This window comes from Sphaeramia orbicularis, chromosome 21 (assembly GCF_902148855.1).
Source record: "Sphaeramia orbicularis chromosome 21, fSphaOr1.1, whole genome shotgun sequence".
NCBI lineage: Eukaryota > Metazoa > Chordata > Actinopteri > Kurtiformes > Apogonidae > Sphaeramia > Sphaeramia orbicularis.
This window is the reverse complement of record NC_043977.1, coordinates 5,856,025-5,879,130: the sequence shown is the minus strand read 5'-3', so window position 1 is coordinate 5,879,130 and position 23,106 is coordinate 5,856,025. Positions and strand designations below refer to the sequence as shown.

General features: G+C 34.7%; 1 protein-coding gene across 1 annotated transcript; it reads left to right on the top strand.

The window, feature by feature from the left end:
* Positions 1 to 930: 930 nt before the first annotated feature.
* LOC115413092 (melanoregulin) lies at positions 931 to 21,251 on the top strand. The gene is made up of 5 exons (XM_030125845.1): positions 931 to 1,229; positions 3,536 to 3,782; positions 15,950 to 16,040; positions 19,236 to 19,402; positions 20,548 to 21,251. Exons 1-5 carry the CDS (start codon positions 1,153 to 1,155, stop codon positions 20,623 to 20,625), a joined length of 660 nt encoding a protein of 219 aa, XP_029981705.1. The 5' UTR covers positions 931 to 1,152; the 3' UTR covers positions 20,626 to 21,251.
* Positions 21,252 to 23,106: the final 1,855 nt, after the last annotated feature.

The window sequence follows — 23,106 nt, the reverse complement described above, 5'->3', positions numbered from 1 at the left end:
ACTCAAACTTAACATGAACAACTATGAACAACCTGAACATTCTTTAATAAAGTGCAGTGTTAACAATTACACCTTAGTTTATCATTTATGCATATGCATCACAACTTGGACATCACAGTGGATCTACAAATGTACAAAACATTAAATCACAGGCAGAATATTCTTAAAATTCCACATACTTCTCTTAAGAGATTTCAGGTTCTTCACTTTTTCTTGTTTTTTTTTAAAGGCTAGTCTGTAAATGTAAACATTTGTGTAATTTTACCTTTTTTTTTTTACACTAAAACAAAGAGAAATATTTACAGTTTTCATTATTTATAGGTTATTATGATAGTATTTTACTGGTCTGATCATTTTTAGATTGAATAGACCTAAAATGATTTTTACACCTTTGATTATTCATATCTTCAGTGTAATTTTTGCATTTCACAAATTCATCCAAGGGGCTGGATTGAACCCTTTGGCAGGCCAGATTTGGCCCCTGGGCCGCACCTGTGTTTGAAAAGAAATAGCAAGATAAAAATGTTACAAAAGACGTAAGTAGATGAATTTGGGTAGAAGGAAACACAAAACTGATGTTTTAATGAAGTTGAAAATGCGTGGGAAAAACTCATGTGGACCACTGTAGTACTGCGGTTGTATGTGGAACGTGGTTGAGCGAAAAAAAAAAAAGACCAGAATGCAGGAAATCAAGTGTTTAATGCTGAAACATTCCACAACCACCAAAACATTCCCTGTTAAATGCAGCTTCCATCCGTGCTGATTGCATGTGGTTACAGACTGAAGCATTCTGCACCATCAGGAGCTGCTGAATCAATGTGCCATTCATTCCTCCACCCTCCTCTGTGTGTGTGTGTGTGTGTGTGTGTGTGTGTGTGTGTGTGTGTGTGTTGTTGTGTCCTGGTGGACTCACGTGGATAATGTAATTGACAGACGTTCCTCATTCAGGCCTGATGGGCTCGGGGAGAGGGGAATGGACACAACAAACTGGACTACTGTGAGAGTTTTCAGGTGTTTTTTAGACTGCAGATGATGAAGTTTACTTAAATTTCATTGGAATTCTGCATCAAGAGGTGTTGCAGATTATTATTTTTTTCTCAACTGGAACTATAAATACTCCTGTTCTACTGTGAGAACGTCTGCAAAGGGCCGATGGGTGCAAAGTTTACCCTCTGCTGCTGTGAATACTACCTGAAACACGACACAGAAGAGAAGAATGCCATTTTACGGTGAGATAAACACTTCTTTCCTCTCTGAATTTTTTGCATTTCAACCTTTTTTTTTTGTTTTTTTACATCAAAATCCTAATAATTTCCCTGCACATCATTTCTACATATGCTGGGAATGCCCAAAAATTAACTGTTATTGGAAGGAAATACATAAAGCCATAGAAATTATTTTTAATACCTATTTACTTTTTGATTTCAAAACCATGTATGTGGGACACATTTCTCCAGAGGTCAAAAACATAAGTAGATACTTATTCAGCATATTATCAGCTGCAGAAAAACAAAAGCAATAACTAAACTATGGATGACACAAGAAGAACCAACAACAAATAACTGGGTAGACATAACCATGGGAATTTATAGGATGGAAAAAATTATATTTACTATAAATGTGAAGGTGGATTCTTTTGTGCAACATTTGGGAGAGATGGGTGAGATATGGGAGGCCTTTGAGACCTGATTTTGCTGAGGTGACTGCATGAATATGAACTCAAAATCTTCTAACTGAAAGAATATGTTTTTGTTTTTTTGTGTTTTTATTTTTGTAATTTATATTTTGATTCCTTACTCTGAAATCCTGTATGCCAAGACAATAATGAGCTACTGTAAATGTTTTTGTTTTTTACACCCACTCTCTTGGATATATATATCTATCTATCTATCTATCTATCTATCTATCTATATATATATATATATATATATATATATATATATATATATATATATATATATTTATTTATTTATTTATTTATTTATTTATTTATTTATTTATTTATGATATGCAAAGAAACAAAATAAAACAAAACAAGGCAAATTAACCCTTTCATGCATGACGTCCATATTTGTGGACATATAGTTGAAGCTCACTTTCAAAAGGATTATAAAGGCAATATTCTCCAAACCACAAGTGGGCAGTCACTATAGACCGGAAGAAATACAATGAAAAAAAGGATCATCTTAGTTTTAGAATGTGGACTGATCTGTGATCTCATAAAGTTAACCTCCAAAGACCCAGCTATGGGTTTTCTGGCCACGTTTGTGGAAAGGAGTTTCACAGTAAAAACAACCACAAAACCTGTCCACCGCGGAGGACATTCCATAAAAATTGAAAAAAACAGAACAAAACAAAAAAAACTGTCCACCGCAGAGGACATTCCATAAAAATTGAAAAAAAACAGAACAAAACAAAAAAACTGTCCACCGCGGAGGACATTCCATGAAAATTGTAAAAAACAAACAAACAAAAATGCATCTGAAAAAACAGTTGCATCATGATGTTTCCAATATAGGCAATTATTTAATTTGAAAAAAGTCAAAACTTGTACTTTCCTGGGTCTCAGGAGGTTAATTATCTTCTTAATGAAACCATATTTAAAAAAAAAAATTCAAACCTCCAAAGACCCAGCTATGGGTTTTCTGGCCACGTTTGTGGAAAGGAGTTTCACAGTAAAAACAACCACAAAACCTGTCCACCGCGGAGGACATTCCATAAAAATTGAAAAAAACAGAACAAAACAAAAAAACTGTCCACCGCGGAGGACATTCCATAAAAATTGTAAAAGACAAAACAAAAACAAAAAACCTGTCCACCGCAGAGGACATTCCATAAAAACTGGAAAAAAACAAAACAAAACAAAAATACTGTCCACCGCAAAGGACATTCCATAAAAATTTTAAAAAACAAAACAAAACAAAAAAACTGTCCACCGCAGAGGACATTCCATAAAAATTGAAAAAAACAGAACAAAACAAAAAAACTTTCCACCACAAAGGACATTCCATAAAAGCTGTAAAAAAAAAAAAAAAAAAAAAAAAAAAAAAATGCATCTGAAAAAACAGTTGCATCATGATGTTTCCAATATAGGCAATTATTTAATTTGAAAAAAGTCAAAACTTGTACTTTCCTGGGTCTCAGGAGGTTAAATATCTTCTTAATAAAACCATATTTAAAAAAAAAAAAAAATTCAAAAATGCGTTTCAACTTTAGCCTAATTTTGTGTAATAAAATCAATCTAAAAAAAAATCTAGATACTTTGTTTTCATAATTTATGCATGAAAGGGTTAAGACAAAAACAAACTAACATTTAAATGAGCCGAATCTATCTTCAAGCACATACAAGTCTGAATTTCACATGGCTGAAAAGGAGCAGGAAGAAGTTTCAACTAATTTGTGTATCTATCAAATTTTTCAGTGTTTGTAAAAAACCTCACTTCTTTCAATAAAAAGAGAATTAAAAAAAACAAACAAAAAAATCCTAATATTTTCCTTCATTCAACACTCCTTTGCTTATAATTTTTTTCTGTAGTATGCAGACTACCACATCTTCAAGGCCTTCAGAGCTGTTATCCAGTGAGTCCAGTGATAGTGACACAGAAGAGGAGAGCATCTTTGGACCACAGTCGTCGAGGAGGAGCCAGTGGAGCAGCCGGCCCAAACAGAGGAGCTCCATGACCTCCAATGACAAACACAGGGACTCAGCTACGAGGAGAGGGTTAGACAGAGAGTTACAGGCTTTTATCAGCATGAGGGACCAGGCTGACAAAGCGACAGAGGTAAGACACTGGACTGATGATGGATTTATGACAAGGATGCACATTCACTCAAAACAAAGCCAGAACTTAAAGCTCTACCTACCGATGTGGCATTTCTCACAGCACTTAGTAAAAGTTTGAACATGAACAACCCGCCTCCCTCCAAAGCCCCGCCCACTTCCCGCTGCCTGAGCTCTGAGGCTCCTCCTCCTCTCTCCTCCTCTCACCTGATGCACGCGGAGGAAGCAGAGGCGGAGGTCTGGTCCACTTCGGTGGAACTTCCCTCAGTAACCTAGTTTAATTTAATTTTTAATTTAATTTATTTGCACAAAATAAAAACAGCAATAGAAAAATCAACAACATTCAGACAAGTAACAAAATTGTGCAGGAGAGGTTAGAAGCCAAAAAGAAGGCTTATATGAATACCTCCCCCGAAATGAACAATACACACACACACACAAAAAAAAAATTAAACTAGAAGCACTCGGAGAGCGCAGACCTCCGCCAAGGCTGATCAGTGGGCCCCCCCGTGGGCCCCCCCGCCCCCGAATACCACCAAAATTTAATCATTTCTTCCTTATCCCATTTCCAACAAACCCTGAAAATTTCATCCAAATCTGTCCATAACTTTTTGAGTTATGTTGCACACTAACGGACAGACAAACAAACAAACAAACAAACCCTGGCAAAAACATAACCTCCTTGGCGGAGGTAAAAATACAATATAACTGAAATAATAAACTGAAGTAAAAACAATAAAAATGTAATCCACATTACAAATCATCAAATACAAATTAAGTGATGCACAGCCTTACATTTTTTCATGAATTACAGTCCTTTTCAGATGCTTTTTAAACAATGATAAAGTAGATGTTGGTTGAAGTTCAGGTCTTAGATTATTCCACAGATTCAGTCCACCATGTTTCAGAGAATACTGACAGACTGAAGTTCGGCAGTACGGAAGATACAATTTGCTTGGAAATCGTGTCGGAAAGTTGTGAATAACAGAAGACAACATAAAGAAACTGTGAAAAACTTTAGGAAGAATATGAGTTAAGTGACCATATTTGGACATGAAGACACAGGTCTGGGAAACGTTCACATCAAAAACTGAGAGAAGATTGAATTTTTGGAAAAGAGGAGCAGATGAGTGGAGTCTGTGAGAAAAACTGATCATTCTGAAAAATTTCTTTCGAATTAAGAGAATCTTATTGAGATACGTGGGACAGGTTGCCGCCCAAACAGTATTGCAATAAATAATGTAAGGATAAATGAAGCAATAATAAAAAGTCAAGAAACAGGAATGATTTATCAATGAACGGACTCTGTTCAAAATGCCAAATGACTTCAGGATTATTTTACAGACAAGATTAATATGAGATTTCCAATTTAATTTTTCATCTACAATAACGCCCAAAAATTTAACGTAATCAGATACATCATCCACCTGCCGCGGCCCCTGTTCCATCAGTAGACCCTGTATTTAAGGGTGTGGTCTGTGCAGTACTGGGTCAGTGTCTTCACTGCACCACGGAGATGAGGTGTCCAGGTGACGGGCGCGTGCACTGTGAACGTGTGGCCTCCACGAATTTTCCGTGGACATTTGAGGTTTCATAGTCCATACATTTATCATCCTACATAATCCTACACTGTGTGACACCATGTCCATGCACCTGTATGAGTCCCACGGTCATAAAAGCTGAGCTTTGTGCAGACCTGTTCAGTCCAGTACACCAGACTACTGGACTTTTATCTCCATCCTTCATTCATCAGACTCCCGTTTGTTCTCCTTAGTTGTTGTTTCTGTTCATAAATCCATTTCCTCCTTCCACATGTGCATTTGAGTTCTATCCAAACACATCCTAGACAGTAGACTGTGGTCAGTGACAGGAGAAGCAGCGCCAGTGAAGTGTCAGATTCAGAGGGACACATATCGGATGCAGGGATGGCGATAACACTGGTCAACAACAAATTTATTGTTGAAGTTTTTTGAGCTGATTTAGGATAATTTTGGTGTGCTGAATCCAAAAATCACATTAATTTTGCTCAATCAGGTCAACTTTCTGAACTATGCTACATGTTGGCTTTTTAACATTTTTGCTTACATTTAAGGGCATTTTCACATCATATGATACAAAATTCTTTCATATTTCGTGCAGTAAACGAGTTCTGAAGACTTTACTTTTGCCAATTTATGATTAATGTTTTTTTTAATATTACAGGTGAATGAAATGGCTTCGACTAGAAGATCTTGCAAAAATAAGCCTGACGTATTCTGCTCCATCTGCGGTGAATACACCATTGTACCTAACAGGAATCGAGTCACAAGTTTCATAAAGTGTGCTTACCAATCTTATTTTGGTATTAATTATTATATTTTGTGAGAAGATCAAATTTTTCAAAATCAAATTAGCAAAAAAAACCTGACCTGATTGAGAAAAACAGATGTCATTTTTGGATTTAGTAGTGCAAAATGGTCCTAATTCAGTTGAAAAAACCTCGACAACTTACATAAAACATTTTTTTGTAACCCAGTGTAATGGATCGGATGCTGGATGGCTGTAATGGATGATTGACAGGAGGCTCAGCCAGGTTCGGCCAATTATTTCATTCGGACCGAATAAAATGATTGGTCAGACTTTTATCAGAAATATATGAGAATTAAACATTAAACAGAATTAAACATTTTTGAGTTTCAATACCCGGTGGATTTCTTTTACATTTTAGTTTGACACACGCTTATTAGGAGCATTTTAAGATGACAGAAGAAAAGTGTAAAAATGCCACATCAGACGGTATAGCTTTAACAGGTGATCTTAAAAACTATACAGGACTGTAGTTACAAATCTGTTTACTCTGTTTGGAATGTGCATTACCAAAAACCTGATATTTTATTTTGAAAGGAACCAAGTTTTCATTCACAAATAGGATGTCAAAGGGATAAAAAAGTGTTATGTTAACAAAAATGTTTTTTGCACTTAAAGGTGCTTAAAGTGTTTTGCAATGCGACTTTGTTTTGTCGCAAGTCAAAGTCAGTTCCAAGTCCACAAATCTCTTTACAACTGTTGTTGGTTGTTTGATTCAAAAATAAGGATTGAATTGCAGATCACACCCTGTATTCTTAAGTTTGTCTGACCAAAGCGTCACGTCTGTCTTATCTGTGATTGGTTTACTGGGCACTTGTTGGTCCCGCCTTCATATTTGGATTCAAACCATGCAATTCCAGACGGATTTCTTACTGAGAAAGACGGATGGCTGGCCAGGCTGAACTGGAAGGTCTGTTGCACGGAAATAATCCAACATGTTGTTGTTTTCCTGTACTGGCACGTGCCTGTGATGTGAACACTACATGACTTCAGTCATTTAGATGGTGACATGAGATTTAAACGTTTTTAAGTTTTCACTTTTTTTAGCCTTTTCAACCCTGAAAACATTGTTGTCATCTAAACGAAAGGCACATCTGATCAAATATTTCGTTGTTTTTACCCAAGGGTGTTGTCATGTAAACTGGGCCTGGTCTGATTCAGTCCCCAACAGACACTGAGTATAGCATTAGGAACAACTTACTGTTGCACCTTAACCTGCTAAACCCTGGTCCATTTGTTTCCTGTCAGGATCATTTTAATGTCACGCAAAACAATGGATTAGCTGATATCAGAAGCGTCATTCATATAAAAAATACGCTAGAAATCCGAAAACAGCAGTTAAGACAAAATCCATAATCATCCCTTCAGAACGGAACCTTTAGTTTTGTTCGTCTTTGTCTCATTCTGTGAGTTTTAGTAATAGATAAATAACACTTGTATCGTTGGATCTGCTTAGTGTTAGCTTAGTTTTGTCTCACTGGTCTGTTGTTTTTTATGAAATTATTCGTGACATATTCTCAGACTTAGCTAGGTGTACATATTTGACCATTTAAATGCTTGTTGTTAGACTTCTGTCCTGTTTTCAGAAAATTGGTTTAATTGCTGATGTTCTTCTGGTTACGTGGTTGTACAGAATGTCTATATTACTACAGGTGTTGTGTAGTGTTACCATGGCAACGCAGACGGAACAGCAGAACAGCTATAAGAGCATACGACCCTTCGATTTATGTACGATGACGTAGAAATACTTTACTTTTGCCACTTTTCTTCTACATGCTGCAGCCTGAATATGAGGAATGGACGAATATTCACAAATTCAATCAGTTTGACGAAACAAGATATAAAACATGTCCTGTGATGAACTGACGACATGTCCAGGGTGAACCCCGCCTTCGCCCATCGGTAGCTGTGATTGGCTCCACCCTCTAAATGATTTGGAAAATGAATGAATGGTATAAAATACGTCATGTTCGTACTACCTTCAATGAAATACAAGTCAAGCTAAATTTTAAAATGGCTGCTTTTGGTTTGAATTTGCAATTTTTATACAATCCTAACCTTTTATTAGGGTTGTATCTTGTTACAGAGTTGTATATATCCCGTTAGTATTATTATTTTTTGCTTAGTTTCATCATTTTTCTTCTCTACATGTACTGGATACTAAATTCCTGTGTTTTCCTCTGTTGCTTTTAGAACTCTCCTGCTGTAATTCAATGACTCCTTTTACAGTGTGTCTTTCTGTTCGGTCCACACCAGTTCTCGTTAATGTAATTATCTAATCGAAGTCAGAGGACAGACTCAGGTAGAGCTCTGAAAGGGGGCTTTCATTTACGTTTATGTTGAATCACAACTTGAACCAGTTTCCAACATAGTTATCAAACTGATCATATTAGAAGAAATTAAATTGGTTTTGCCAGAACGATGAAAGGTCAGGCCGTTTATTGAGCGTTTGATGGGCTTGTGATCCGTCCTGATGCACAAATACACAAACAGTCTGTGGCTTTATTCACTTACTTAATTATTGACCACATACCTTTCTTAAAGCAACTTAATGTAGGTTATTTATCATCATTAAAATAGATGAGACGTACAGTTTAGTAACTGTGTGTGCGATTATGTTTTCATACAGTATAAATCCAGTATAAATCTTGGTTCCATATGGGGACAAAACGACCCACTTAATGGAAATCATTAAATTTTTATTATTAGTGTGAAGTTCAGAGATGTAACGATATGAAAATTTCATATCACAGTTATCGTGACCAAAATGATTGCAGTTGTCTATTGCGGTATTGTTGAAATGTACCGAAAAATGTTCAAAAAGCACTAATACACACACTGAAATCATTTAACCAAGTTTTATTTTGAAAAAACTAATAAAATAACACGCACAGTCCCCCTTCATGGAGACTTTTTTATGCATTTGCTGCAGACAAGTTGACCGTCTTAAGTTAGTTTTCCCTCAGAATCCTTTAAAAATCCAAAATACGTCCAGACTTCCGACTTTTTAATCAGATCTGTTAATCAGGTCAAGTTGAAGCTTTAATCCTTAAAGACCCAGAACCATTTTTGCCGTGACTTCTAAAATTTCCTAACTGATTAATCACAATTTATTATTTCATACCTTTTATTTTCCAGTGAAAATCTGGTATTTTTCTATATTTAATGTACTGATGATTTAGATGCTCATGAAAGCTCAAAGAAAATTCCAAGCTTATTGTATCAAAATAGAGAACACTGCAAAAAAAAGAGTTTTTCAGCAAAAAATCTAATGAATTTTTAACTTTTTAATTCATTTTGTTCATTTTTATTCATTTTTATTCATTTTATTTATTATTTTATTTGTTTTTGTTATATATTTTGGTTTTTTTTTTCCTACATTTTGTGACCTCTTATTATTTTGTCTTCAATTTTTAAAATTTTTTGGCTTATTTTGTCCATGTTACTTATTATTTTGTTGATTTATTATTCATTTTTCTTTATTTTATTGATTATGTTGGCTGTTTTTGTTCATTTTGTTGCTTATTTAATTCTTTTTTACTTTGTTATTGTAAAATGTTTGCTTATTTTGTACATTTTTTCAATTCATTTTTGTTCATTTTATTCAATGTACATAAACCCAGTGTGTCCATCCACTGTTATTGATCCTACTCCATGGGTTTTACTGGTATCAATGTTGTAGAAGATGACAGTGTTTCCATGGTAACTACAGAGCCTCTGAACATCCAAATGGGTCATATCTGATGACCATGAAAAGATGAAGAACTGTATTTTACACCAATTATTTTCATGTATTGATAGGATTAGTGGTTCAGAGGTTGTTAAACCTTTTAGATCAGTAGGTTTTCATTGCTGCTGGCTGTTCAGGTCTTTGAGGGTTAATGTCCGTCATCCTGCTCAGGCTGCTGAGTTGAACTTTCTGAGTTTCTGTTAATTTAATAAACCATGTTTTTCTGCCTGACAGCTCCGGGGTAGTTGTGTTTAAGAGGTTTCACTAACAAGATGCTCATAAAACACTTTGTTAAGTAGCACTTTATGATGTTTACCATTTACCGTCAGTTAGTTAGCATTTAGCGTTAGCTCAGTAGCTCTGACCCCTCACGATCCTGGACTTCAGCTATTTTTTATTTATTTTTTTTTAATGTTTTTTGAGCAATGTAAGAGTACATACAAAGAAGTGAAATTATTATACATTGCCTTTTATATCATTTTTTCCTCATGCCCAAACCAACTGCAAGGCCCTAGAGCAGAAAAAAGAACATCATAACAAAGTCTCTGTGCAGTAGAAAATCAGTTAAGTACAAACAGTAACAAATCTGTGATATACAAAAATAATAACTGAGCCAACAGAAAATAGAACAGAGAGAATAAAAAAGAATAAAAAATAAATTAAAAGAAATAGACAGCTTGTAAATTCATGTACCGATGTAAAAAATATTAGGCATTACATAGATACATCAAACATGACAGACTTCAACCATTTTTGTCCAATAAGATTCAAGATTAAAATGTATTTGTCATTTCAGCACATAAAATACACAGAGACAAAACATTGTACTCAGGTCCCCGATTGTCAGCAGCATTTAGTAAATAATATAAAATATTGATAAAAAATAATAAAATACTGATAAAAAACAAACAATACCCCCCTCCCCCCACCAAAAAAAAAAAAAGTTACCTATAAATAACTCAAATTTTTATTTCTTAAGTGCACAGCAGTAAACAATGGTCACGTCCGCCTCTAAAAACCCAAAATGGCGACAGAAAAATCGCATAATATTGGCTTTAAAACTGTAGTAAAGAAACTAAAGTGTGATGATACGGATCCTCTGTCCAATAATTATATATAATCCATGCAAGATCCCACTTTTTTTTTTTTCATGCATTTACATCCCTTTACACTCAGCTCTGTTATGGCGGCAACACACAGTTCCTCTTTACATAAATTATTAAATTTGCTAAGTTTCAGAGTATGGTTCATTCATTTAATCGTTCTTTCCTGCATTTTATAATAAGATTCTTTAGTTTTATAATGCACTGGTGTGTACATTTCCCATAGAGGCTGGACTATGAACTTTCACTTGCACAGTTTTCTTAATAGTCTTTACCAGACAGGAATTTTTTTTTTTTTTTTTTTTTTTAAATAAATGTGTTTATTGGGTATTTTCTTTTTTAAACACACATAAAACAAAATAATGAAATAAAACACTAAACACAGGCTGGGAATGGTCAGAAAATAAATAAATAAAATTATACGTATGCACATACACATACCTTCTAGGCACATATGAAAGGTACAGTACAGTATACAATACAATACAGTGGAAGCTGAGTAGAAAGAAATAATTTTTTATACAAATGCTCTTGCCATTATAGCAGATATATTCATATTAATATAGTCAAGGAATGGGTTCCATATTCTTTCAAAGGCATTGTTCTTGTGGTGCATCAGACAGGTCACAAAGTCCAGGGGTATGAATTCTATTAGTATCCTATAGGCCTGTAACGGTACACAAAATTTTCGGTTCGGTACGTTTTTGGTTTTCAACGGTTCAGTTTTTTTTGGTTCGGTACGGGAAGAAAGAAAACCCCTCAAAATGTCTATTAATGCATTTATGAATTTTTTAACATTTTTCCCCCAATTTTTGGAGACAATAGAATATAGAAAAACAGGAATAATATAATTCTGCTGCTACAAATCAAATAGAAAATAAAATCAATTATTAATATTACTAAATGTATTTTAAACATTAGTATTGCACTTTTCCCTGAAAGGTAGTTTCGAACAAACAAGAAAAATCTAATCACAGTTCTGTCAGTTCACATTCTGCATAAAAATAACAAAAAAATTCTACATGAAGTGCAACATTAACAAGAGGGTAAACTGGTATTCTGTAGAAACAAACTGAAGAGAAACACTGACAACACAATGAACCAAATGATTTATTTTAGGACAGAGAACAAACTGTTTAGGACACTGTGTGTATTTGTGTGTGCCTGTGTGCATGGGGGATTTTTTTTTTTTTTTGTCGGAGCCGGGGGGTAGGGGGGGTGCGCAGTTATATACCTGGGGGTGTGGTCCATAACTAATGTAACGAACGCTGTCGTGAAACAAAAGTGAAACTTTACATACTTTCAACATTCTATTTATTCCTCTGTTATACAGTGTGTGTGACAGACAGACAGACAGACAGACAGACAGACAGAGCAGGTGTCAGTGTTTTAGAACTACTGTAGTTCCTAGGGGCCAAACAACGTCCGTCTTATTAACGTCTCTTTCCTGGTTGTTGTCTTTCACCTGAACCTGAACTGATCCAAACTGGACTGGGCTGATGCTGGAGGGTCTGCAGTCTCTTCCTTCCAGGTTCACATCAGATTTGTTGTTTTTTTTTTTACCTTATATCAGCTGTTATTTCATATTTTGGGTCAATGTGTGTTCCTTCAATATGTCCGTGTGAAACTTGCGCGGATTTAAAGTTCCGCATCGAACGACGTCTTTCGTTCCTTTTTCTTTTTGTCATCATACTGTGCTGTTTCAGTACAGCTGTGTACCGAACCGAACAGGTGTGTACTGAAACGGTTCGGTTCGGTACGTGTACCGTTACAGGCCTAGTATCTTATGCTGCCCTCAGTTATAAAACTGAGGGGGTTTTATCCCAAACCCAGTGCTGTAGAATAGTTTTTCTAGCACAAAAAGCCAGAACATTATACATTTTTTGTGATATACATCAGGTACATGGACACTATGGAGGTCCAGAAGCAGAGAAACCAGGTTGAGTTCAAGCTCCATTTTGAGAACTTTTTGTATTTTAACTAACACATCATTCCAATATTTTTGTAATTTAACACAGGACCAGAGACAGTGAGTAAGATCACCAGTGTCTGTCGTACATTTAAGACAAACTGGAGAGACATCCTTTTCTCTACCAGACTGGAATTAATTAAATATGTGAACAAAAATGGCAGAAACTCCCTCTTCTCTTCAGGACAATAATTCACAGGCTTCTATTTCTGAATGTGAGTAAAAGTAGCAGACGGACGGGGAAGTTTCATACAAGTCTGAGCATAAATTCACAGTGTAGTGGACATGTGACGTCCAGTCTGCAGGTTGGGAATAACAGCCGAGCGGACACAGTGGGCGCATTGTGTTACCGTCCTCAGTGGACTCAGCAGGCCAAGAGGTTGGCCATTCAAAGTGAATATGCACTGAACTTTTCCAATTATGTCATAATAGTGGGATAAGAATAGCACTGTGACATTAAAATGAGATTAAGCTCTGGGAAAAGCTGCTCCCATGAAATACAGGAAACACGCTCTGTACGAACCACAGTTAAGGAGATCGTCCTCATTTAGAAACAGTTTAGATAGAAGAAAATACTTTAAAGCATCCCAGCATCATCTGTTTTAACTTAGAACAGAAAGAAAGCCACAGGTTTTACTAATTAAGATAAGATATAAGTTATTAAGTTATTTATTTATTTATTTTTAATGCTGTTTTTGTCTTTGTTTTTATGATGGTCGTATTTTGTTGTTCTTAGCCCGCTTAACACCCTGTGTTATCACTAGTTTTATTTACTTATTTAATCCCTTGTTTTATGTTTGGTGTATGGCACTTTGGCCAGCTGTAAAGTTCTTAAAGTGCTTTATAAATAAAGTTGGTATGGTATGGTATTAATTCAAATGTAACAGCAGCACAAGACAAGAGGCATCAAACACAATAGAAAGATAAAAATGTGTTAAAGTGACTAAAAATGACACTAGTAACCCCTTGAGACCCAGGGAAGTGAAGGTTTTGGGATTTTGCATTGAATAATTGCCTTGATTGGAAACAGCATGATGCAACTTTTTTTTCCAGATACATTTTAAGTGTATTTTTTTTAATGGAATGTCCTTTGCAGTGAACAACATTTTCTTTTTTTTCTTTTTTTTACAGTAAAGCTGTGAACTCATGTCCCCTACAGAGGACAAAAATGCATTGCTGGGTCTCAGGATAATAATAATAATAATAATAATAATAATAATAATAATAATAATAATAATAATAATAATAATAAAGTAACAAGTGTCTAAGTAATTCTCTGTTTATCCAAATGTACTGGTAAGTCATGACGTCCCTACAGAGAATAATAATAGAAAAGTCTAATTAAATGTATTTATTCAACCCTGTGCTTTCCCTACTGTTACACAATGTCCAAATATGTTCTGATTACAAAGACGCTCTGACTCATAAAACACACAAAACCCCAGTCACTCACGCTGGGAAACAGGAAATGTGAAGTTCCTTCTTATCAAAACCTTTTTTTTTTTTTTTTTTCAATTTTTTAGTTGTGTAAAACAGTCTTAAAAAAAAAAAACAAACTGTTGCATATTGTGTTTAACATAAACCTATCTGTATTTCTTATTTCATCTCATCTCATCTCATCTCATCTTATCTTATCTCATCTCATCTTATCTTGTCTGATCTTATCTCATCTTATCTTATCTTATCTTATCTTATCTTATCTCATCTCATCTTATCTTATCTTATCTTATCTGATCTCATCTTATCTTATCTCATCTCATCTTATCTTGTCTGATCTTATCTCATCTCATCTTATCTTATCTTATCTTATCTTATCTTATCTCATCTCATCTCATCTCATCTCATCTCATCTCATCTCATCTCATCTCATCTCATCTTATCTTATCTTATCTCATCTTATCTTATCTTATCTTATCTTATCTTATCTCATCTCATCTCATCTCATCTCATCTCATCTCATCTCATCTCATCTCATCTCATCTCATCTCATCTCATCTCATCTCATCTCATCTCATCTCATCTTATCTGATCTGATCTTATCTTATCTCATCCCATCTCATCTTATCTTATCTTATCTTATCTTATCTTATCTTATCTTATCTTATCTTATCTTATCTTATCTTATCTTATCTTATCTTATCTTATCTCATCCCATCCCATCTCATCTTGTCTTATCTTATTTAAAAAATTAACAAAATGCAAGTAAATCCCTCTTGTCACATACTTTTATTCTTTTTCATCTATGTTTTGAGATATTCATTGTTGGATACATAAAAAAGATCTATGTGATATTGTTCCATTCACTTAAGTTGAAATCGGTCAAACTGTGCATTGATGCTAAATAAAAAAGATATATAAGTAATAAACCTGTGTTGAAAATCTAAAGAGTAGGAAGTACAGATATTTTGATTAAACTTAGGGAGGAAAAGTAAAAAGTTGTAAAGTCTAAATTAGTATAGTGATGATGTATACAGAGCCAAAAATAAAGGACTTTAATCAGAAGTGTTGAAATGTCATGTATTTATGAAGCAGTTTGAGGTCTGAGCGGGCTTTAAGAAACACACTGGTTGATGCAGTGATACAGAGCTGCTAAGAACACAGGATTAGTGTGTATTTTTATGTGCAGAACAAAAAACACACAGTATCAGGATCCTGGATGTCAGATTAAGTCTTCAACTTATTTTTATAAATAAATAAAATAAAATAAAATAAAATAAAATAAAATAAAATAAAATAAAATAAAATAAAATAAAATAAATAAATAAATTTTTTCCCCCCAGTTTTCAGTTATGTAAAACACACACACAAAACAAAAAACACAAAGGCTCAGATGATTGTAACAACTAATCAGTTAATTAACGAGCCAGTCCTTGTTCAAAGAAAGAAAGAAAGAACGAGGGGCAGAGGCTGAGGACAGTCAGTGGTACACAGATACACTCCCTGGTCCAGTTTAACTTCCTCTAAGTGTGTGAGAAACGGAGTCCAGATGAAGTCTTCTGCTTGTGTTTTTCTTCCTGTAGGAATGGGAGAAGCTGAACTATGACATCCACACTTTACGTTACACCAGGAGAGAAGTCCGATCCAGATGGAAGAAAATCCTGCTGCAGCTGGGTGAGACAGTCTGCACAATCTGCACGTCAGTCTGTTCCACTGCACCTCTGTTCTGATCTGGAGTCACAGCACTTTAGTAATGCACCATTCAAGTAGAATATCTATCTATCTATCTATCTATCTATCTATCTATCTATCTATCTATCTATCTATCTATCTATCTATCTATCTATCTATCTATCTATCTATCTATCTATCTATCTATCTATCTATCTATCTATCTATCTATCTATCTATCTATCTATCTATCTATCGTTCTATCTATCTATCTATCTATCTATCTATCTATCTATCTATCGTTCTATCTATCGTTCTATCTATCGTTCTATCGTTCTATCGTTCTATCGTTCTATCTATCGTTCTATCTATCGTTCTATCTATCGTTCTATCTATCTGTCGTTCTATCTGTCGTTCTATCTATCTATCGTTCTATCGTTCTATCTATCGTTCTATCTATCGTTCTATCTATCTATCTATCGTTCTATCTATCTATCTATCTATCTATCTATCTATCGTTCTATCGTTCTATCGTTCTATCTATCGTTCTATCGTTCTATCTATCTATCTATCTATCTATCTATCTATCTATCTATCTATCTATCTATCTATCTATCTGTCTATCGTATACACATACACACACTCTTGATCAGGGGTGTGATTTCTTCCAAGTCAAGGCAGGTTTGTTACTATAGCACATTTCATGTACAAGACAATTTAAAGTGCTTTACATAAAACATTAAAAGCATCACAGCAGGGAAGTAATAGAAAGTATAGGCATGAGAAAAAAACAAAAACAAAAAAACCCCCCAAAAACAGATAAATACAGGGTGTCCCATTAGTCTCCATACATAGGAAAAATAAACGTTTCTTGACATAAACCATTTTTATTTCTATAATATGCTCTATATGACTGCCATTTTGTTGGGAACATATTTCAATGCGTGTCCTCCACTGCTGAAGAACTATGAAGAAGAAATATAAAGAAATACATGTTAGAACCATATGTATTATGTCTCCTACGTATGGAGACTTATGGGACACCCTGTAGATAGAACAGATAAAAACTTTAAGCTTAAAAGAAACGGTGCAGATCTGAACTTCTGAATAAAAACTCTGTTCAAACATACTTTTTATTGGAAACAAGATTAAAAAAAAGAAAAGAAGTGACAGTTATACAAAGAAAAAAACAATACTTTAGGATTTTCTACATAACATATATACAACCCCCCCCCCCCCAAAAGTCCTGGGTAATGCATCCCAGTCTGATCAGATTAAATCAGTAAATAAACAAATAAAAGCAATAATATTAGTAGGTATGACACTCATCGGGCATAAATAACACTGGTCAACAACAAATTTATTGTTTCAGTTTTTTGAGCTGATTTAGGATCATTTTGGTGTGCTGAATCCAAAAATCACATTAATTTTGCTCAATCAGGTCAACTTTCTGAACTCTGCCACATATTGGCTTTTTAACATTTTTGCTTACATTTATGGGCATTTTCACATCATATGATACAAAATTCTTTCATATTTCTTGCAATGAACGAGTTCTGAAGATTTTACTTTTGCCAATTTATGATTAATGTTTTTTTTAATATTACAGGTGAATGAAATGGCTTCGACTAGAAGATCTTGCAAAAATAAACCTGACGTATTCTGCTACATCTGCGGTGAATACACCATTGTACCTAACAGGAATCCTGTTAGAAAATGATTTTTTTTTCTCTTAAAACCTATTTTGGGTGAGAACTATATAAAAAAATCAACTGATAAAGTCACAAAAATGTAATCGATTTTGTGAGAAGATCACATTTTTCAAAATCAAATTAGCAAAAAAACCTGACCTGATTGAGAAAAACAGATGTCATTTTTGGATTTAGCGGTGCAGAATGGTCCTGATTCAGTTGAAAAAACCTAGACAACTTGCAAAAAACATTTATTTGTAACCCAGTGTAATTAAACAAAACCAAAAAGTCAGTGGAGTTCGTCTACGATCCAGATTTCAGAGCACATGAGTTTGTGTCAGGCTGCGTAATGACACATGTCCTCCTCTAAGATCTAACTCAGGGGTCACCAGCCCTGGTCCTGCAGGTCTACTGTCCTGCATGTTTTAGATGTGTCCCTCTTCAAACACACCTGATTCAAATGATCAGCCTATCATCCAGCTCTGCAGAAGCCTGATAAGGACCGTCAGGTGTGTGGGAAGAGGAAACATCTAAAACATGCAAGATAGTAGACCTGCAGGACCAGGGCTGGTGACCCCTGAGTAATACTTATGAGTTACCAGGGAGGGTTTTTAGTGTGTTGATGAAGGACAGTACAGGGTTCCAGGTAGAGTAGAAGAGGGTTTGGACCACCTGAGGGTGTATTTAAGCTTTTCAAGACTTAGATGGAGCATGAGGTCAGTCATCCAAGGGAGGTGCTAGGGTTAGGTTAGGTTTAGGGGATTTCCATGGCAAGAGAATCCTTCGACAAGCAAGTATTTTTATTTTTTTTGCAAAAAGTGACATACACATATTCACACAACCCACATTTCACACAACAACAGAGGACAACACATAACATGTAACATATACAAAGGGGTTCATTTTTCTGTGATTTCTCTGTTCCTCGTTTTTTTTTTTTTTTTTTTTTTAATTTAGTGCTCGACAAACTATTGTGACGGGATAACAAAGACAAATAAACAAACAAAAGAGAATTCATAAGACACAGACATTAAGCAAAACAAAGACGGGTGCAAACAAAGGGCTGTTTACAGGTGCATTTGTGTGCATGCTCTGTTCTCTGTGATTTCTGTTTGTGATTTTTCGGTGATTTTTCTGTTTGTGATTTTTCTGTGATTTCTCAGATTTTTCTGTGATTTTTCTGACTTCTATTGTTTTTCTGTGATTTTTCTGTGACTTCTCTCTGTGTTTCTCTGTGTTTTCTGTGATTTTTCTGTGATTTCTCAGATTTTTCTGTGATTTTTCTGACTTCTATTGTTTTTCTGTGATTTCTCTGTGACTTCTGTCTGTGTTTCTCTGTGTTTTCTGTGATTTTTCTGTGATTTTTCTGTGATTTCTCTGTGACTTCTCTCTGTGTTTCTCTGTGTTTTCTGTGATTTTTCTGTGATTTCTCAGATTTTTCTGTGATTTCTCTGACTTCTATTGTTTTTCTGTGATTTCTCTGTGACTTCTCTGTGTTTCTCTGCAGGTTACCAGTGTGAGGTGGATGCTCTGCTCAGTGTGAACAAACAGAGTCGTTACAGTCGGGATCAGGAACATTTCAGCAGAGCCATTGAGCTGTTGAAGCAGCTGCTGGAACACACATGTCTGTTCCCTCCAGGGACCGGACATCAGAGCAGATACCTCTATGTCATGGTATACGCAAACACAAACACAGGGAAAAAACTGCAGAATTATATTAATATTGTACAGCAATACATAAGAATTGATGACGTTCTTGTGGTTCAAACACGTTCTATACATGAAATATAATATAAATATTCATACAGTTGCCACTTTGGTCTGAGATCATGTTCAATGGGAACCTGCTGTTACAAAACCAACACGTACTGCTGTGTTTAAGTCGTATAAATGTATAGAATGTGACAAATCATAATCACTTCAAAATTGGTAAAAAAAATTGATTAAAAAAAAATTGCATCATTACCATTAGGTAGAATAGAATAGTCTTTATTTTCATTGTGTTTTCAGTGAAATTAGGAGTGGTACTCCAATCAGTGCAACAATATGTATAAAAAAACCCCCAATGCATTAAAAAAAAATGAGAATACAGCGCAAATAACATCACAAAGAACTGAAAAGTAAAATAATAGAATAGAAAATTTAAAAAAAAGTAAAATAAGAATGGAACTAAAATAGAATAAAATAAAAAGACATAAAATATGAATAGACACAATATTGACAATATTAACAGTTGAACAGTATGATTATCTATGAATATTCATAATAACATTATATATATCTATGAAAGTCTATAAAAAATAGTGCATTGATGTTTCAATAAATATTGCATTGTTATTGCAAGAACAGAGGATTATTGCCCCACTTACTTCACATTATACAGGGTTAAATGGTTGATTCCTTTCATTTATTTGACTTTAACAAAACATGTATGACATGATCCTTTAGTTTGCAGCATGTTTCACCTCCTGACTTGACCAAAGAACATACATGAACATGAATTGTCAGTATATTGTTCAGACAAACTTAGAGGAAACTCAAAATGCACAAAGTTCATGTTTTTCTTCTAATCTGTGCATTTGCACTTGTTGCTGCTGTAAAACAACTTCACATCACAGCTATTCTGGACTGAAAGTTATTGTCAGAAACACATTTCTTTGCCTCAGTTCTTTTACCTCGAACATAACGTCTTGGTCTGGAAATCTACATTAACACAAAACAGAGAACTCAGAGCTCTGTATTCATGTTAATTCACATTCTGTACATTCGTTGTTGACCCTGTTACCCTGCTTCATTTTTCTTTTTCTGTTTGTTCTCAGGATCGTCTGGTGTCACTGGACAGCGCTGAGGACTTTGTCAGACTGGCCAGAGAAAAGTATCCGAAGAAAGATGGCTGACGGAGGACGACCTCAGGAAACAGAGGTTTACAGAACATGTATACAGTTAATCATTTATACACAAGACTGTTTTTATGTTATTTCCGTGCTTTGGTAAGTTCCACATTTATCATACAGTTTGTAACATTGTGCAAATGTGCATCATTACTGTAAATATTGAATGTGAATGATGTTGTTTTCTCTTTATTAGTCACTTTATTTATTCATGGCATGTCACTGTGAGCCAGATGTTTTTATCCAATTCAGTTTAGATCATATCCACCGCACCGAATAATTATACTATGATGTGAATACAGCAAAAGAATCATCATGTTCTAAATAATTTAATGGATCTTTAACACATCCTCATAGAATCTGCTTTTGTGTTTGTATCAAAATTTGCATTTGCTGGTTTCAGGTTCATTATGAGACTGAGTAATAACACATCTGATATGAAAAAGGAACGAACAATGAGTGTAAAAACCAAATTTGAAGTTATTTAGTCTAAAACTGGGCTCAGAACACTCATTAAATAAAGCAGATTTAGAAATGAAATGAAAATATCATCAGAAATAAATGAACGGATCATGTTATTAATATTATCATGCAGAATATGTGTGATTTTTATCAGAGCAGGAGTTACTTTCTCTTCTGAGAAAGTTAAAAAAAAAAAAAACTAAATAAAGTGCCTGATTTCTCACTAGAGAAAAATTCTTAAAATATACAATTTCTATATGCTCTATTAAGACAAACATATATAATAGAAAACATTCCAGTGAAAATGTGCTGTAGTTTTTGAGGTAGAGATGCAGACAGATCAACAAAAATGAATTTTAATGCACTTTTATTGCAGTGTCTTTGACAAACAGCACAAAAATTATAAGAAAATGTTCCAATTAGGCAATCAACAACATAAAACAGCAACAAATGTCAGAAACACATCAAATATTCACCTGTTTTTAAGTGATTAATAACACTGGTCAACAACAAATGTATTATTTAAGTTTTTTGAGCTGATTTAGGATAATTTTGGTGCTGAATCCAAAAATCACATTAATTTTGCTCAATCAGGTCAACTTTCTGAACTATGCTACATATTGGCTTTTTAACATTTTTGCTTACATTTATGGGCATTTTCACATCATATGATACAAAATTCTTTCATATTTCTTGCAATAAACGAGTTCTGAAGATTCTACTTTTGCCAATTTATGATTAATGTTTTTTTTAATATTACAGGTGAATGAAATGGCTTCGACTAGAAGATCTTGCAAAAATAAGCCTGACGTATTGTGCTACAGTTTGTAACACTTAATAAATACATCCTGTTAGAATTTTTTTTTGTTTTTTTTCTCTTAAAACCTATTTTGGGTGAGAACTATATAAAAAATCAACTGATAAAGTCACAAAAATGTAATCAATTTTGTGAGAAGATCAAATTTTTCAAAATCAAATTAGCAAAAAAACCTGACCTGATTGAGAAAAACAGATGTCATTTTTGGATTTAGCGGTGCAAAATGGTCCGAAATCAGTTGAAAAAACCTAGACAACTTGCAAAAAACATTTGTTTGTAACCCTGTGTAAGCTGTATCTATGTGTTTGGTTTAATAAAATACATCTTTGATCTTAAACTTGTTTGCGTTTTGTCCAAAAGGTGGCAGCAGAGAGTCATGATGGTGAAAACAGGAGACTTGAGAGAACTTTTATATCAGTGGATGAAACTCAAAGAACAGAACTAGCATTGATATGAGTGATCAAAAGAAACAAATAGAAATCCAGAAGAACAATGGCAGAGTTCATTAAACATCACAAACGCTCTGTATCCATGGGAAATGAAACTTCCTGTCTTGATGTTGTGAGAGATCTGGGGTTTGTGCATGATGCAGATGGTGATGTGGGCTCTTGGCTTTCATTCGCAGTCATTTTGCGTTTGCCTGCGGTCAGTGCACTGTCTTCAGGTTCAGAGGCACTGAGGCAGCTTTCACACGGCTGACGGTTGTGGTATGTCATACACAAATACACACTCATGCACACACACACCAAAAAAAAAGAAAAAAAAGTTTACTTTGACCCAAATATGGTTCTCTCCAAGGCCCCCTTCCCAAGTTCGGGAAACAGATGTGGAACTAAAAGAAGGGGATCATTGGGGGGAGGGGATCCGAATGGGAGCGGGACCAATAGTCTGGCAGCTCTGAAAGCCATTGTGCTACTCACCTTTTTCTCATTATATGTCTGTGTGTGTGTGTGTATATTAGATCGCGTAATGCTGACATCATTCTTTAAGCTTCCACTGAAATATTACCCCCCCCCCCCCTTCTCCTCAGAGTGAGTTTGTGCTTTTATTTATTAGACTGAAATAGGTCGGATGAAAGAAGAATTAATTAAAGTTTACCCACACCCACTATTCATCCTCCTATATGTGTGTGTGTGTCCGTACAGTATGAGTGTGAGAATAAAAACCAGCCAAAGGACGGTCAGTGATGCTCACATTCACACTGTGGT